Source organism: Erythranthe guttata, chromosome 7 (genome assembly GCF_056151865.1).
Source record: "Erythranthe guttata isolate IM_541 chromosome 7, IM_541, whole genome shotgun sequence".
Taxonomy (NCBI): Eukaryota; Viridiplantae; Streptophyta; class Magnoliopsida; order Lamiales; family Phrymaceae; genus Erythranthe; species Erythranthe guttata.
In genome coordinates, this window is record NC_142539.1 from 596,901 (window position 1) to 615,183 (window position 18,283).

Below are 18,283 nucleotides of genomic sequence, written 5' to 3' on the forward strand. Positions count from 1 at the left end.
AAGTAGTGTGTGTGTGTGTGTGTGTCTTTATGAAAGTTAAAAGTGCTAATTAAAGTGGAATTTGATGAATTTAAAGATTATCTATCTTTTTTTTTTTTTTTTTTTTTTTATCTTTGAGTCTAAAAAGTTTAACACCGACACGTTTTTATTCTCTACTTTCAATTGTAATTTAACTCATGATGGAGGGTGTTTTTGTCAATTCCAAATGTTTATGTTTCCTAAAGAAAAGAGTAGCAAGAATTTCGAGCTTGTTTGAACTTTAATCGAGCTTTCAAAGTTGTGTTTGTGCTTTGTTTGATTAATAATCAAGTAGAGCTCGAGCGAGCTTTAATCGAGCTGAACATGAATTATATTTGATATTTGTACATACTTCTTCTTAATTGAGTTTCGAGTTTGAGCTGAGTTGAGTTGTATAACTTATCGAACGAACATTTGCGTTCGATGTTTTTCGTTATAGTCACAAACCAAGCTCGAAAGAGCTTTTAACGAAGGATATCAAATTGAACATCGAATAACTTATATGGATTGAGTTATATTCTATTATAGATGTGTCTAAAATCACAAATATTTATGAAAGACGATGTGAATATATATATATATATATATATATATATATAATATATATATATATATATATATATATATATATATATATATATATATATATATATATTTACCAGTATATAGAAAATGACGTATACAAAATAGCATTTTACTCCCTATGGTTTAAATTTTATGCACATGACTTCCTTATATCTTTTATATATCATATGACTCTCTTGTATTTTAATATAAATATATAAATCTCTTATACTTAATTTTTCTTTTCTTCCTAATAAACATGATTATTAAACAAGTGGGATATCACATGTGGATAATGTGCTTGTATTAAAAGTATAGAGGAGTTATGTGCACAAAATTAAAAACACAAAGGGATCATATGTGTGTGTGCTCGTATTGAAAACATAAAGGAGTTATATACACAAAACTCAAACTATAGGGGTTAAAAAATTGAAGCTCACTTAATTTGTCAAATGTTTTACCGTTGGACAATTTTGTCTTACCGACCAAATCAAGCTTTCCAGGCTGGTGACAAATTATGATTCGGAATCCTTAGGAAAAAACAATTAAAAGATACAATAAATAATGGGTCCACATCCTTTTACTTATAGCAAATATGAGTTAATCTATAGGGTAAATTACGGTCACACAGTATTTTACGAAAAAACTCATGCAGTAAATAAATTTAGGGGCGTTCGTTTGATAGAATCGTATAGAAATTTTGGTACCCAAAATTTTATACCGTTTACCAAACCAAAATATGGGGTTCGATTTGGCAAATAACCGAGTTCGAACTTTTTTGATGAATTTTAGTTTAAATACTAATATTACACATACGAGTTCCTAGTTTGATAATTGGCACGTATCCGATTTTCTTTCGGTTTGTCGGTGTAGCAACTGGATAAACATCGTTAGATAAATTTGACATCACAAGGACGTACGACGATAAATAATATATATTTTCCTAATTATATAGCCAATAATAATTTAAATCCACTCCCACTTGTGTATAAATATAAAAAATAAACGGGGTCGAAATACAATAATTATATTTTTTCGGGGCGGAAGAAAAGAAAAGGGCGGTTGGCTAGAAAAGGTGAAGAAAGCAAGGAGCGGCGACCGATCTCCATTGATTCTTACCGAGAAGAAAGGAGGAGAAAGAGAGAGAGAGAGAGATCTAGAGAGAGAAGGAAACGTAATAGCGCCTCGCCGCCTCCACTCTCGCTGTAGACAGGTTCGCCTCTCTTACATCGTCTTCGATCACCGCCTCATCGTCTCACTCTAGGTTAATTTTTGATTTTTCTTAGGGTTTTCTGTTTAAGCTTTACTGATTTCATTTACATTTGATGATTCTGTTGATTTACTTTCGTTGATTGTTTCTCCATGATTGTATGCAGTTGGATTGCTAGAAAAAGTGAAGAGAGCAAGAAGCGGCGACCGGTCGCCATTGATTCTTACCGAGGAGAAATGAGGAGAGAGAGATCTAGAGAGAGAAGGAAACGTAATAGCGCCTCCGCGCTCTCTGTATACAGGTTCGCGTCTCTTACATCGTCCTCGATCAACGCCTCGTCAACTCACTCTAGGTTAATTTTTGATTTTTTTAGGGTTTTCTGTTTACGCTTTAGAAATTTCATTTACCTTTGACGATTCGGTTGATTTTATTTCAATTGTTTGTTTCTCCATTCTCTTCGCTGCAGATTCTAGGGTTTTATGCTGTTTTGGGTTTTTGTGAAATTCTCGGGTTGTCATTCTTCGCTTGCCTGATTATGATTGATCGATTCGCCGGTTTTTGGTTCGCAGCTTCCACTCTCGTTACTGAAGACTGTGCAAGGTCAGTCACCCTACGGTAAAAACTTTTGCCCTAATTTTTCTTGTTTTGTTTTATTTTCTTCTCTCAGTTACTAGCGAAACAGAGTTTCTTTGATGTAACGTACCCTGCCTAACGCTGTAAGAATATATCTGTTGTCGAATTTTGTATATTATGTTCAACTTCAGTTCTGCCCTTCTGAAGCCACAGCATATATCCATAGTGAATTTTATTGTTTTATTCAGCTTTCGGTAATTAGGAATTGTGTAAACAGTTATGAAAACAAGGTGGACTGAGTTTTGGTTGCCAATCTTGTGATTTTTTGTGTTTAACAGTTGGTGGAAATGAAAAATGGGGAGACATACAATGGTCGCTGGGTTAACTGCGACACTTGAATCAACATCCATCTTCGTGAAGTTATGATATGTACCTCAAAGGTATTTAATGTTCATAATTTTTTCGAAAGTTCATTTTAGAATGTTCCACTCCTTTCTTTGGCTCCTCAAGTTTATGAGTTTGAAATTTTTTTATTTATGCCTGAGTGTCTGAATTAGGAGAAATACAATTAAGTATCTTAGAGTTCCAGATGACGTATCATTTACAACCGTTTGTCTATTGTAGTGATTTTTTCTTTATGTGGCTGAATTGAGCAGATATCCATGAATGCAACCTATCATGTTAGATTTTGTTAACATGCTATCATCTTAAAATTCTTATGGTAACATCTCTAGTACACATTCGTTTAGTTTACTGAATTTTCCTGTTTTTATGCTGTCTCCTTACAATGCTCAATAAGTTTGAGATGGTCTATTTACAGTCTGCCCCTGACGGGATTTACTAACACACTAAATAAATTGAGATAGATCCGCTCTAGAATCATATTCTATCACTGAGTTTGGTGGATAAATTGAGTAAATCTTAATATATATCCATGTACATTTATGTATATTGCTTAGATATGAGTTTTTTCAGAGTTTTTTGACATTTTCTTGGATGAATTTACTCATTTTCAGGTGATTGACAAAGTCCAAGAGGAGACAAAACGCCGTTCAGGTATAATATGTGTTTGATGTAAGTAACATTTGTTAATGGCTCGTAGTTAGGACAGCTATGGCACCAGTTAGCTACATGAGAATTTACTAAATCATCGGTTTCTATTAGAGATTAGTTCTGTTTTTGGTTTATTCAATCTCTCCGAAATTTATGTTTTATGATTTGATATTTTAGAGTGTTTTTCTCTGGCTTCTGAAAACCAACATTTGGATCAAGCAGTTCGGTGGATTTTAATTTTTATTTACTTTTTTTTTTTAATTTATATTTTATTTCAAGACACGCCTGTATTTGATTTTGATTTGGGTGGGCAGGCTGGTTGTTGGAAAATTCCTTTTTTGTGGCTTGCCTGATTTCACATATTTTGCATCTTAGTCAGAGTTTTAAGTTAAGAGTTTGGACAAGCATTTATTCATAGAATATCTGACTTCGTTTGCCGTCTCAATGTGCACAAAATTCTTAATGGTCACATTGCTAAAAACATTTCATTAACTGTGGGTTAAAATTAGGGGAAATACAATCAAGTATCTTGAGAGTTCCAGATGAGGTATCCTTAATCACCGTTTGTCAATTGGCATTGATTTTTTCTATATGTGGCTGACTTTAGTAGATATCCATGCGTGCTACCCATCATGTTAGATTTTATTAACATGCTATCATCTTAAAGTTCTTATGTTTCAGTTTACTAAATTTTCCTGTTTATGCGGTCTCCTTACAGTGTGAAAGAAGTTTAAGATGGTCTATTACAGTCTGCTGCTCGTGAATAACAGTGAGATGTCTGAACGGGATTGACTAACACACTAAATAGATTGAGATAGACCTGACGGCTAGACGACATAGGAATTCCTTTTTGAGCCCAATGGAAATAGTTAGTGAATCAGCAATACTATCTCCTCTAGACTCATCTTCTGTCCCTCAGTTTGGTATTGACAAAATTTGAATAAATCTTAATATATCTATTTACATATATGTATATTGCTTAGGTATGAGTTTTTCAGAGTTTTGTGACATTCTTTACTCATTTTCAGGTGATTGACGAAGTTCACGAGGAGACAAAAAGCCGTTCTGGTATAATATTTTGTGTTTGATTTAATTAAATTTTTTTAATGGATCGTTGGTAGGACAACAAAGGCACAGATTAACTACATGAAAATTTACAAAATCATCGATTCTATTAGAGATTAGTTCTGTTTTTGGTGTATGCAATACACTCTCCAAAATTTATGTTTTCTGATTAGATATTTTAGGGGGTTTTCTGTGGCTTCTTACTTTTCATTGTGCAAGAAAGCCAACATTAGGTTCAAGCTATTGTGAAACTTACCTATATTTGATTTGTGCGGGCATCGCTGGAGTTGGAAATTCCTTTTTGTGTGGTTCCACATATTTTCCTTCGAACATGATGAATATCTTAGATTTATTTCTTGTGTAGAACAGTTGGCAGGAGTCTTGAGAGTTTTGAGTTTAGTTTGGACATGAATTTATTCACAGTAATAAAACTGGAGACATTCCGATTTAAATTCTTTGCTTTATATTTTCAGATAGAAAGCCACCTGATGTAGGGCACGGAAGAGGAAGAGGTAGAGAGGATACCCCCCTCCAAAGCAAAATGGCCGTGGCTTATAGGATAGGTGTCGAGGCAGGGCTGGTGTTTCTGGTGGAAGTAGAGAGAGGTTTGTCTTTCTTTTTTATCGTTAAACTTAAGATTTTTTTTTCCCTTTCTCATTGTAAGTTTTATTGACGCACGTGCAGTGCAATAATATATAATCTCGCACTAACTTTGCACATCTTAATGCGTGCAAAATTCTTCATGGTTCTGAAGTACAACTTGATAAATACATATCATTAGCTGTTTGTGAAAATTATGCTTTACCATTATTATAAACCTCTCTTCGTATTCAAATGTTCTTTTTAGATTGGATCTTGATTATTATTTATAGCTGCTCAAGAGTTTGATTAAATGCGACATGGATAAATAAATGTCCGGTAAGTTAATTTCTTGCTTGCTTGTACTGTGACAGGTGGAGGTCGAGGCTGGTGAAATCGCTTGAAATTTTTTTAAAAGGCCACTATGGAGCGGTTTGGTCATGTGCCCTCCTTACTCTTTATTTTGTAAACTGAGATAAATATCCGAAAGTCCATTTGCAGAATTATATTACTTATCTGATGCTGGTTTGTAATGTAATTCTGCAAATGGACTATCGGATATTTATCTCGGTTTGCAAAATAATTTTGCAAATGGACTGTCGGATATTTATCTCAGTTTGTAAACTAATTTTGCAAATGGACTGTCGGATATTTATCTCAGTTTGTAAACTAATTTTGCAAATGGACTGTCGGTTGTTTATCTCGGTTTGTAAACTAATTTGCAAATCGACTGTCGGTTATTTATCTCATTTTGTAAACTAATTTTGCAAATGGACTGTCGGTTATTTATCTCGGTTTGTAAACTAATTTTGCAAATGGACTGTCGGTTATTTATCTCGGTTTGTAAACTAATTTTGCAAATGGACTGTTGGTTATTTATCTTGGTTTGTAAACTAATTTTGCAAATGGACTGTAGGACATTTATTTCGGTTTGTTAAATAATTTTGCAAATGGCTGTCTAACAATATTAGTTTCTCTTGATTTGATCTAAAAATACATTCCAGTGTTATGGAACTATAATTTTAGGCTGTTATGTTTAGATAATTTCATACTTGAAGACATTAAAATTATTATTTGAAAGGTACTCAAGATCATGGGTGTAGCAATAATATCTATTTATATTCTAATGAACGATAAATAAGGAATTTAAAAATCAAAAATAAACGATTGCGCTGGGCCTTAGCATTTGGCATTTGTTCAAGGGCATGGACTTGTTCGTGTTTGGGGCCTGGGCCTTAATTTTGTCTAAATCTTGGGTCTCAATAACATTCGTCTACTGGGCCCCAATTCATTTCCAGACTGGGCTCATTTTCGCCACACTGGGCCGCGATATTCTATTTGTTGGGTCTAATTTTTCTACCAATTGGGCCTGATTTTATTATTGGCTGGGCCTGATTTTTTCTTGTTGGCTGGGCCTCATTTTTCCCAACTGGGCCGTAGTTTTTATACTGGACTGGGCATCATTTCCAAGAAATGGGCCTAAGATTTTTATGAATAGGGCCCTAATTTTTTTGTTGACTGGGCCTAAGTTCATTTCCAAAAATGGGCCTAATCTTTTTCTTGAAGTTTGTCCTGAGTTTCGTTCGTTTCAGGCCCCGATTTTATTGGAGGGGATGAGCCTACTGATTTACTAATGAAGTGGGCCTGGATTTTTTTATTTGCTAGGCCTCATTTTTGTTTATTTGCTAGGCCTCATTTTTGTTTATTTGTTAGGCGTCATTTTTAATGGGATTGGGATTTGTTAGTTAATTTCGGTATAGTACGTCTTTATGTGCCTCAACATTTTTCTTTGACGGCGCTACTTATTTTTATTTTGGAAATGTTCATCAGTATTTTAAATCTGTACGGGCCGCCGTTGCTATTGTTGGGTTTCTGTTTTGTTACGCTGATTTCAATTTTCTGTTAAAATCAAAATATTTGCAACGAATTGTTTGCTATAATGATGATGATAATAATGAACTAATTGCCTATATCAAAAACCAAAAAATAATAATTTCCCTTGTATCTGTAATTTTTAAGTTCTAAATAATAACAACAGTTTTAATAGTAGTAGTTTCATGCATGGTTTGTACTTTATGAGCTTTTTTTCGAACGGCCCATCGATATTGTGGAACATGGCTTAACGGGCTGGGCTGGATTCAATGTTTCCTCATGGGCTAAGTAAGGCAGCCCCTGATATCAGTGGGCCGAAAGGGCTGCCATCAATGCGCCGAAAGGGCTGGTCGTGCGGCCTATTTCTTCAGCAATAATTAGAAGTCCCAGAGAAATATTGCTGAAGAAATAGGAATGGCTTAATATCTTCATTTTACAACCAACACTTTACAATCTTTTTCGTATTTCCTTCTCTCACATTAAAAAAAAATCACTTACATTGGTTAACGGCCAGCACCTCAGAAGCCAATCCTTGAAGATGGCTTCCGTTCTTTCACGACTCCAATCCCAATCGAAGAACAACTAGAAATTTTGAGAGCAAAAACGCATTAAGGTTTGAAAATATTACGCAAATCATGTATTATTGTGGTAGTCCTTTAAGGAGGATTCCAATTCACATATGATGCAAATAGACAAAATTATGTTGACACGCACGTACCTCAGGGTTTCAATGTGTGTTATGCACCACAACTTCTGATTTATTGCACCTAAGAATCCAACTTCTCCAATCGAAGTTTCCACGTTGAAAACCTAGTCATGCTGCGTGCGAGTAATATACAAACAAATGAGATATTCTAAAGAAAAATAAACTAAGAAATTTAACAATGAGTTTGTACTACCTAGGCAGAAACTCGTATTCGATTTGCAATAAAAGCAAACTCCTTTTAGTACAAATGTAAAATGTGCAATGCAGATTCACTCGTAGTAAAATTCCCTTGGCTTGAGAGTGTCCATTTCATCTAGAGTTAATTAATGAATGAACCTACCAGCAACTATTAACATTGTTAAGAGGAAACGTAAAACGACAGTTATATGAGCAAAATTAATCTAAAATCGTGCAAAGACACCACCTCTTCAGAAACTCGCACATGGATTATGGAATAAAAAAAAAAAAAAAAAGAACAGGTGCAGGTGCAGGTGCAGGGGGGATACAGAAACTAGAGAACTCATCCCACTTACCGAAACTAAATGATGATGATCATCATTTATGTCTCTACTGGTATCAAAGAGACACATTAATCCATCAACGGAAGCAGAAACAAGATTGCTTTGTTGACCAGGAACAAAATGAACCTGCATTTACTGCCCGTCGTAAGTCAAATATTTTAATTAACAATCCCAAAATTTGACATGCAATTCTATTGTAAGGACCAAACAAATATTTAATTCGTGGTTAGAGCGAATATCTAATAAAATGTACTAAAATATTACAAGATGTTTAATATGTCAAATCATGCCACCCTTTCTTACACCTTTCATATAAATTGAATTCATAACATGCTGATCTTCAATACAGGGTCAACATTCAAATTACCATATTACCATATTTTTTCTAGCCAGTCTCCAGATTACCATATTTTTCTCTTTTATTTTTTTTCGTTTATCTGTTTCAGGTTTGTTCAGGTAGAATAAGGAAACTACTAGTGTTATACTTGCCAAATACTTCTACATAGTCGAAAAACCAAAGGCATCTAATTACCTCAGTTATATCCTCCAGGTGACTTTCCTCCAAGCATTAATCTGTTCTATTCTCCTCCAATCCCGGAAATGTATCTGCAGATACCGAAGTAGTAAAAGCAAAAGATTATTCAACGTACAAACTAATAACTCCGGAACGAAAACAATATAACTGCATTCCCTGAATAGATAACCTAGGTACTCGATTATATATCCTAATAAATTTGATACAAACATATGAATGAACTAACTGGCAAGTTTTTGTGGACATAATCCTATATCACTTGTCAATTTTCATGCCAATATTTCAAGATTGCATCCACGAATCCAACACTAGAGCGTAAAATCAAATCTACCCTCACAGAATACCGAAACAAATACTAAAACTTCCTGGTTAGAGTTAATATCTAATAAAATGTACTAAAATATTACAAGATGTTTAATATGTCAAATCATGCCACCCTTTCCTTACCATCTTTCTTAAACCTTTCATTTCATTCATGTAAAGAACAATAAATGATCTAAATTGAATTCATAACATGCCGACCTTCCCAAGCATTGAAATTAGCGAAGCTTTCAATACAGGGTCAACATTCGAATTAAACTGACTAAGGCTGCTGAGTTCGTCCTTCCTAGCTGTTCTCAAGATTACCATATTTTTTTTTTTCATTTATCTGCTTTCAGGTTTGTTCAGGTTGAACAAGGAAGATATTAGTGTTTTACTTGTTAAATACTTCTACTTAGTCAAAAAATCAAAGGCGTCTAATGACCTGAGTTATATCCTCCAGGTGACTTTCCTCCAAGCATGCAGTCTGCTTCGTTCTCCTCGAATCCCAGAAATGTACCTACAGATACCAAAGTAGTAAAAGCAAAAGATTATTCAACGTACGAACTAATAACTCCGGAACAAAAACAATATAACTGCATTCCCTGAATAGATAACCTAGGTACTCGATTACATATCATAGACACAACATAAATTTGATACAAACATATGAACCAACTGGCAAGTTTCTGTGGACATAATCCTATAGCACTTGTCAATTTTCATGCTAATATTTCAAGATTGCATCTACGAATACAACACTAGCCAGTTTCCAGATTACCATATTTTTCTCTTTAATTTTTATTTTCGGTTGTACAGGTTGAATAAGGAAGTTAGTGTTTTACTTGCTAAATACTTCTACTTAGTCAAAAAACCAAAGGCATCTAATTACCTGAGTTATATCCTCCAGACGACTTTCCTCCAAATATGCAATCTGCTCCATTCTCCTCGAATCCCAGACATGTATCTACAGATACCGAAGTAGTAAAAGCAAAAGATTATTCAACGTACGAACTAATAACTCCGAAATGAAAACAATATAACTGCATTCCCTGAATAGATAACCTAGCCCTAGGTACTCGATTACATATCCTAGGAGAAGAAATGGGATATATATTTACGCAGCATAAATTCGATAAAAACATATGAACAACAGCTTACGAAGTTTCTGTGGACATAATCCTACATCACTTGTCAATTTTCATGCCTATATTTCAAGAGCGTAAAATCATCAAATCTAGGTTTTCAGGTTTTCATGCCTATATTTCATATAAATTGAACTCATAACATGCTGATCTTCAATACAGGGTCAACATTCAAATTACCATATTACCATACTTTTCCTAACCAGTCTCCAGATTACCATAATTTTCTCTTTTATTTTTATTTTCGTTTATATCTGTTTTCAGGTTTGTTCAGGTAGAATAAGGAAGCTATTAGTGTTTTACTTGCCAAATACTTCTACATAGTCGAAAAACCAAAGGCATCTAATTACCTGAGTTATATCCTCCAGGTGACTTTCCTCCAAGCATGCAATCTGTTCCGTTCTCCTCCAATCCCGGAAATGTATCTACAGATACCGAAGTAGTAAAAGCAAAAGATTATTCAACGTACGAACTAATAACTCCAAAAGGAAAGCAATATAACAGCATTCCTTGAATAGATAACCAAGGTACTCGATTACATATCCTAGACGCAACATAAATTTGATACAAACATATGAACTAACCAACTGGCAAGTTTCTGTGGACATAATCCTATATCACTTGTCAATTTTCATGCTAATATTTCAAGATTGCATCTACGAATACAACACTAGCCAGTTTCCAGATTACCATATTTTTCTCTTTAATTTTTATTTTCGGTTGTACAGGTTGAATAAGGAAGTTAGTGTTTTACTTGCTAAATACTTCTACTTAGTCAAAAAACCAAAGGCATCTAATTACCTGAGTTATATCCTCCAGACGACTTTCCTCCAAATATGCAATCTGCTCCATTCTCCTCGAATCCCAGACATGTATCTACAGATACCGAAGTAGTAAAAGCAAAAGATTATTCAACGTACGAACTAATAACTCCGAAATGAAAACAATATAACTGCATTCCCTGAATAGATAACCTAGCCCTAGGTACTCGATTACATATCCTAGGAGAAGAAATGGGATATATATTTACGCAGCATAAATTCGATAAAAACATATGAACAACAGCTTACGAAGTTTCTGTGGACATAATCCTACATCACTTGTCAATTTTCATGCCTATATTTCAAGAGCGTAAAATCATCAAATCTAGGTTTTCAGGTTTTCATGCCTATATTTCATATAAATTGAACTCATAACATGCTGATCTTCAATACAGGGTCAACATTCAAATTACCATATTACCATACTTTTCCTAACCAGTCTCCAGATTACCATAATTTTCTCTTTTATTTTTATTTTCGTTTATATCTGTTTTCAGGTTTGTTCAGGTAGAATAAGGAAGCTATTAGTGTTTTACTTGCCAAATACTTCTACATAGTCGAAAAACCAAAGGCATCTAATTACCTGAGTTATATCCTCCAGGTGACTTTCCTCCAAGCATGCAATCTGTTCCGTTCTCCTCCAATCCCGGAAATGTATCTACAGATACCGAAGTAGTAAAAGCAAAAGATTATTCAACGTACGAACTAATAACTCCAAAAGGAAAGCAATATAACAGCATTCCTTGAATAGATAACCAAGGTACTCGATTACATATCCTAGACGCAACATAAATTTGATACAAACATATGAACTAACCAACTGGCAAGTTTCTGTGGACATAATCCTATATCACTTGTCAATTTTCATGCCAATATTTCAAGATTGCATCTACGAATACAACACTAGCCAGTTTCCAGATTACCATATTTTTCTCTTTAATTTTTATTTTCGATTTGTTCAGGTTGAATAAGGAAGTTAGTGTTTTACTTACTAAATACTTCTACATAGTCAAAAAACCAAAGGCCTCTAATTACCTGAGTTATATCCTCCAGGCGACTTTCCTCCAAGCATGTAATCTGCTCCGTTCTCCAATCCCAGAAATGTATCTACAGATACCAAAGTAGTTAAAGCAAAAGATTATTCAACGTACGAACTAATCAATCCGGAACAAAAACAATATAACTGCATTCCCTGAATAGATAACCTAGCCCTAGGTACTCGATTACATATCCTAGGAGAAGAAATGGGGTATATATTTACGCAGCATAAATTCGATAAAAACATATGAACAACTGATTACGAAGTTTCTGTGGACATAATCCTACATCACTTGTCAACATTCATGCCCACATTTCAAGAGCGTAAAATCAAATCTAGGTTAACAAGCAAGAATAGGAAATTAATCTAAACATACTTTTATTTTGTTGTGAATTTTATTATAATCAATAAACATGAGAAAGGATAATAATAACTTAGAATTGCATCCCGCTGCAAGAAGATTACCCTCAAACGAGAAGCTTTAAGGGTACTATCCATGGTTCACCGGAACGCCGCTATAACGGCCGGAACGAGGTTAGTCGAATCGAATTGACGGACTTTTTTGTGGATTTTGACGGACTTGAGAAGCACAAACGGGTCGGCGTCGTAGGCGGAGAGCGAAACTCGGCGCCGGCGGCGATAAGGTTGCGGGGGAAGGAGGAGATGGCGGGAGGGGAGTACAAGGCGACGGAGGTATGGTAGAAAGGAGCCGATCTCGCCGGATGAAGAGAGGTCGTCGATTTTGAAGGTGTCGTCGTCTCCGCCGGATACGGCGACGGAAACCGGCGACGGTGACGGTGATGGCGACGGTTTTGATTGGAGAAGAGTGGGGTTAGGGTTTGGGTACCAAATAACCGCTCGTATGATACTGCAACCAGACTCATCTTCCCTAATGATTTCTATTAAAATAAAGACATATATTAGAAATTACACTTTAACCCCTAAATCAGTAAATTGGAATCGTTTGCATTTTTTTCTTTTTTCACCTTTTGCAAATTTAAAGGTTTCAAGGGGATTGTTGAACATTGATATAACATTATTTTTTTTAATTGTAATATTATTTTATAAATTATTATATTACAATTTCGATATCGATAACTTTAGGGCTGGACATCGGTCAGTTTTATCGGTTTTTTCAAATTACTAGTCAAGTTATTATGACGTTGACGAAGTCCAATCAAGCGTAGGAGTTGTCTGAACACGAAGGAGTAAATTCATCTGCTCAATCACTTCGAATACTAACACTATAAACTCTAAATTTGATTTGATATGTTTTTTCAATTTCTTAAGTTCTTTAAGTTTTATATTATCGTTATTTTTTTTGTTGGAACATGTTATAGTCTAAACAAGGAGACAAAAACTCGGGGGAATGTGTAAATATCAAAAGTATAGGGGTATATTTATCTGTAAAAAAAAATTATACATTTCATACAAATAAATATATATTGAAGATAAATATTACAATCAACTATCACATTACAATTGATCATTAAATCATGTAATTAAGTAGGGAAGTAAATTTTTTTTTTTTAAATTTGCTATTTCAAATATGTTTTAACTTTTCAGATATTATAAAATAGCCCAATGTGTCCGATATCTGTCCTCGAATGTCGTACACAAAACTTGTCCGAAATGCGAATATATTAAAAAGTTGAAATTTCTGTGTTACGTACCCGCTATTTTAGACCTAAAACTTAAATGAACTGCGTTCAACGTAAGACTAAAACACTAGTTAATGATATAAGAGAAGGTGGTCACATGGCATATACTAATCTTATAATCCTTTTGCATAATAAGTGGACCAAAACGTGCACAAGACAAAGAGAAACCAATGTTTTTGTCTTCCCACTAAGAATGTCAAATATGTATTTTTTTTTTTTTTTTGTTTTAGTCAAAGAATATCCACCTAATTCTCCAATTTTCCCACACATAGTTTGATGATATTATTTTATCCAAATATTGTATTTAAATTAAAGATCAAATATCAACCATAGTGTCATAATTTTATATATATATATATATATATATATATATATATATATATATATATATATATATATATATTCTTGAACTACCATCTATTATTAGCCTAAATTTTACTTGAGCTTCTATCATGGTTGAAAAAGTCAAATACACAATTTTCTTCGAGTGCATTTTTACTTGCTCGTAAGTTTTCTGCTATACTGGGTTATTTACACTGCGAGATTGTTAGCTGTGGATGATATAAATAATCTCCCACAAAGCAAGCATACACGTGAATGTTTGTGAAGCATATCTACAGTTAATAATTAAACGGTGTAAATAATCAGGTGTAACATAAGCTTTCCCATGATTTATGATCGTTACAATATTATTTTTTGTATTTATTATTTATTTTAATGCACATTAAAATCAATACTATTTCCCTCCACAAGCATATATTAATATTCCTTTCTTTTGAGCTTTATACAAATCTTTTTGTTATTACCACTTTTGCCACTAGACATATTCAATATTCAAATTTTCAAACTGCAACGTTTCAATTCCTAACGGTTCCTTAACGCCGCTATGTCCCACAAAAAGAAAATGTCATCAAAATAAAAGCAACCCCATTTTTGTGTTGTCATTAAATAAACTATTTCATATACTTCTAATATAATAACTATTATTTGAAATACAAATTTGAAAATCAAATCAATTTATTCCATAATCCATTTGTAACTTACCAACCAACCTTGTACACAATTTTGTATTCGATTGAACTTAACTAGATAAAAAGAGGTTAAATTATCACCACCCACGAGTATGGTCAAATTACGGAAAAACCCATAATGTTTAGATAATTACATCTACTCTCCTCAACTATGAATTCAACCCTTACACGTCTACCCTTATAGTGTCGAATTCAACATAATCCTCTAGATTATGTGGAATGCTCCCTAACTTGTACTCGTTTTGTGAAAAAATGCAGTTTCTGATGCACTACAATGTGATATATACAAGCCAAAAAACACATCTTACTTCAAAATGTGGAGATCGAATGAGATAAAACGGGTACAAATTGAGAATTATCCATATAATCTAGAAGATTCCACTAAATTTGGTACCACAAGAGTGGACGTATAAGAAGATTTATAGCTGATGGAGGTGGTTGTAATTACCGAAACAGAGGTTTTCTTTTTCCGTAATTTGACAAAAATCAAAAAAATAATCACCAATTCCAAGATGCCACACCATAAAAATAAATAAATAAATAAATAAAGATTATTAAATAAAGAAATGTTGCTTATGAAAAAAATGATTTATTACAGCATATACTAAGCTGTCTTTCTCCCTTGAAAAAAAACACCTCCTTTTTTTCTCACCGCGTATTCCACTTTCCTTTCACTCCTCTCTCTGCTTGTTCAAACGCGCAGCTCCATAATCTATACATACAGATTTCTCTCTTTCCATATATATATTCATATAAATTACATTTTTGTTTTTTCTCTCTCTCTCTCTTCATTCATTCATTCATTCTTTCTCTCTCATGTGTTTGAATCGAGACGCGCTCTGCATTCTTCACTAGAACATGGCGGCCACCACCACCAATCTCTTCCTCTTCCCATTTATCCTTCTACTGGGCCAAACCCTAGCCCAAACAGCCACGCCGACGGCTCTGGCTCCGGCGCCGGCCTCCGACGCCTGCAACGGAATATTCCTCACGTACACATACGCCACCGGGAAAATCGTGCCCCCAATCCTGAAGCGGGATCCGGCCCGGCAGGGCTACCGATTCGAGTCGTCCTTCACCGTACTGAACAACGATCTCGAGGAGCTGAAATCGTGGCGCGTGTTCGTCGGCTTCCAGCACGACGAGTACTTGGTCTCCGCTTCCAACGCCGTCCTCGCCGACGGGAATTCGATTCCGGGGAGCGTGGGTAACGGGTCGACTTTCGCCGGGTTCCCGAATACGGATCTCAAAACGGGTATCGAGACTGCCGGCGATTTGACCCAGATGAGCGTCCGGGTTAAGCTCGTCGGAACCCAGTTCGGCGTCGGCCCACGCGCCGTCCCTTTGCCGAAGAATATTTCTCTGGTTAACGATGGCTGGGTTTGCCCTGAACTCACTATGCTAGGTCAGTTTCTATTTATCTCCAATTTTCTCATTTCAGATTTAAACTATTAATTTCAATTCCAATTAAACAAATAAATAATTAAATAATTAAAATCCCTCTTTGCTAGGTTTTGTTTGATGATGATTAGTGAAAAAAATTGCAGATATTGAATTTAAATTGACTTGTATGATGACTTGGTGTAATATCAAGAAAAAGTCTATTTCATTTTCTTGTTTTGCTTTTTTTGTTAGCAAAAATTAAGATGTTTCAAAAATTATTTGCAGGCAATTCAACAATGCAGGTGTGTTGCACAAGAGACCCAAATTTCAAGGCCAACGTAACCCTAGACGAAGGATTCTTACCTCGTCAAGAAGGCGATCTAACGATAATGTACGACGTATTAAGAACCTACGAATCCAACTACTGGGCGCAGGTTGTAATGGAGAACCACAACCCGCTCGGTCGCCTCGACAACTGGCAGCTCAGCTGGGATTGGATGGCAGAAGAGTTCATCTTCGCCATGAGAGGGGCCTACCCCTCCATAGTCGACACGACAGAATGCGTGTTCGGTAAACAAGGCCAATTCTACCAAAGCCTCGATTTCTCCACCGCCTTGAACTGCGAACGTAGGCCCACCATAATCGATCTCCCGTTGGCCAAAACCAACGACTCCAATTTAGGGATGATCCCGTTTTGCTGCAGAAATGGGACGATTTTGCCCCCCGAAATGGACCCCGGCAAATCGAAATCAGCTTTCCAAATCAACGTCTTTAAGATGCCACCCAATCTGAACCGGTCCGATCTAACGCCGCCACAGAACTGGGCGGTGAAAGGGCGGCTCAATCCGGATTACAAGTGCGGCCCACCCGTTCGGGTCTCTCCTACTCAATTCCCCGACCCGAGTGGGCTTCTATCCGACTCCTCCGCTGTCGCCAGCTGGCAGGTGGTTTGTAACATCACGCACACATCGGGGGCCGCCCCACGATGCTGCGTATCGTTTTCGGCCTATTACAACGAATCGATTATTCCGTGTAAAACGTGCGCTTGCGGTTGTCCGGCGACTAGCGGGCGGACATGCAGCGGCACAGCTCCGGCGATGCTAATCCCATCTCAAGCACTACTAGTCCCGTTCGATAACCGTACCGTTTTGACACGGGCTTGGGCGGAGCTCCACCACTTTCCGGTACCGAACCCTATCCCGTGTGGCGATAACTGTGGAGTTAGTCTCAATTGGCATTTGTTCACCGATTATCGAGGCGGTTGGTCAGCAAGAATCACTATTTTCAATTGGGATGACGAAGCGTTCGTCGATTGGTTCACGGCAGTCCAGCTGGACAAGGCGGGGCCCGGTTTCGAGAAGGTATACTCGTTCAACGGGACTATGATGGAGAACAGTAACGGGGTGAACGATACCATTTTCATGCAGGGTTTGCCCGGTTTGAACTATTTGGTGGGTGAGGTAAACGGGTTGGATCCAAAGAAGGATCCGCGGGTACCGGGTAAGCAGCAGTCGGTTATATCGTTTACGAAGAAGTTGACGCCCGGGATTAATATTCCGGCGGGCGATGGGTTTCCGAAGAAGGTTTACTTCAACGGGGAGGAGTGCTCTTTGCCGACGGTTTTTCCGGCGAGCGGTGGTTGGAGATTCGGGTCTTCGTCGGTTTTGTCGGCGGTGATTTTGGCGGTAGTGGTGTTTTTCTTGGTGGAGCAATAGTGGATGGAAGAGGTGGGATTTGTATTTGTTCATTCTTTTTTGGGTTTATTTTGATGAAAACAGAGAGATTTTTTGGCTCTTGAAATCAGACTGTTGATTATGATTTTTAATTAGAGGAATATATATCAAAATGTTGGAGTTGTAAAATATACAAATGTTTAGTGTCACAATACTGTTTCATAAAGTTTGATTCCTTAAAGTTCACATATTCATTTTTATTTTTCTTAATTTCATGTTTTCGATATAAATTAGGGCTCGAATTTGGAACTGAATTTCTGAATTTCCGCCGATTCAAATCTGAATATTTTCGGTTCTTTGACATTCTGAGTTTTCCATTCTTTTTTCTTTCGGAATAAAACTTGAATTAGTTCTTCACTTGCGAAAAAAATTTGTAAATTTTATCGAAATGCTATTCGATTCGTCCAATTTCTACCTCAAAATCGATTGGTAAATATATCTTTTACATAAGTAACATTTGAATAAAAAGATTAA

The 18,283-nt window shown here is 35.8% G+C and overlaps 2 protein-coding genes and 1 long non-coding RNA gene across 10 annotated transcripts; 2 read left to right on the top strand and 1 right to left on the bottom strand.

The window, feature by feature from the left end:
* Window positions 1-1,555: 1,555 nt before the first annotated feature.
* On the top strand, window positions 1,556-5,865 carry LOC105948953 (uncharacterized). Of its 2 annotated transcripts, XR_016032075.1 has the most exons (9): window positions 1,556-1,846; window positions 1,959-2,144; window positions 2,259-2,407; window positions 2,704-2,805; window positions 3,382-3,421; window positions 4,137-4,341; window positions 4,447-4,486; window positions 4,957-5,088; window positions 5,437-5,865. It is a non-coding gene; the product is annotated as an uncharacterized LOC105948953 (long non-coding RNA). The 2 variants fall into 2 exon arrangements; XR_016032076.1 differs by lacking the exons at window positions 4,137-4,341; window positions 5,437-5,865 and having other exon boundaries at window positions 4,957-5,092.
* A 1,152-nt stretch (window positions 5,866-7,017) lies between these two features.
* On the bottom strand, window positions 7,018-12,876 carry LOC105948933 (uncharacterized). Of its 7 annotated transcripts, XM_088820502.1 has the most exons (11): window positions 12,467-12,876; window positions 11,998-12,069; window positions 11,546-11,620; window positions 10,943-11,017; window positions 10,492-10,566; window positions 9,889-9,963; window positions 9,442-9,516; window positions 8,694-8,767; window positions 8,174-8,287; window positions 7,653-7,753; window positions 7,018-7,516 (listed from the first exon to the last, which is right to left on the bottom strand). In XM_088820502.1, exons 1-8 carry the CDS (start codon window positions 12,497-12,499, stop codon window positions 8,699-8,701), a joined length of 549 nt encoding a protein of 182 aa, XP_088676628.1. In that variant the 5' UTR covers window positions 12,500-12,876; the 3' UTR covers window positions 7,018-7,516; window positions 7,653-7,753; window positions 8,174-8,287; window positions 8,694-8,698. The 7 variants fall into 7 exon arrangements, with proteins under 7 accessions (XP_088676628.1, XP_088676627.1, XP_088676626.1 ...); XM_088820501.1 differs by lacking the exon at window positions 8,694-8,767; XM_088820500.1 differs by lacking the exons at window positions 7,018-7,516; window positions 7,653-7,753; window positions 8,694-8,767 and adding an exon at window positions 7,838-7,976.
* A 2,373-nt stretch (window positions 12,877-15,249) lies between these two features.
* On the top strand, window positions 15,250-17,995 carry LOC105948912 (COBRA-like protein 7). The gene is made up of 2 exons (XM_012972177.2): window positions 15,250-16,098; window positions 16,362-17,995. The coding sequence occupies exons 1-2, from the start codon at window positions 15,552-15,554 to the stop codon at window positions 17,789-17,791; spliced, it is 1,977 nt and encodes a 658-aa protein (XP_012827631.2). The 5' UTR covers window positions 15,250-15,551; the 3' UTR covers window positions 17,792-17,995.
* Window positions 17,996-18,283: the final 288 nt, after the last annotated feature.

Coding starts and splice junctions, on each gene's coding strand:
- LOC105948933 (XM_088820500.1), bottom strand. CDS start 12,499: ATGGATAGTACCCTTAAAGCTTCTCGTTTGAGG. Junction 9,517..9,888: donor GTCTGGAGGATATAACTCAG/GTAATTAGATGC, acceptor TGGTATCTGTAG/GTACATTTCTGGGATTCGAG. Junction 7,977..8,173: donor ATCATCATCATTTAGTTTCG/GTAAGTGGGATG, acceptor AGTTGCTGGTAG/GTTCATTCATTAATTAACTC.
- LOC105948912 (XM_012972177.2), top strand. CDS start 15,552: ATGGCGGCCACCACCACCAATCTCTTCCTCTTCCCATTTATCCTTCTA. Junction 16,099..16,361: donor CCCTGAACTCACTATGCTAG/GTCAGTTTCTAT, acceptor AATTATTTGCAG/GCAATTCAACAATGCAGGTG.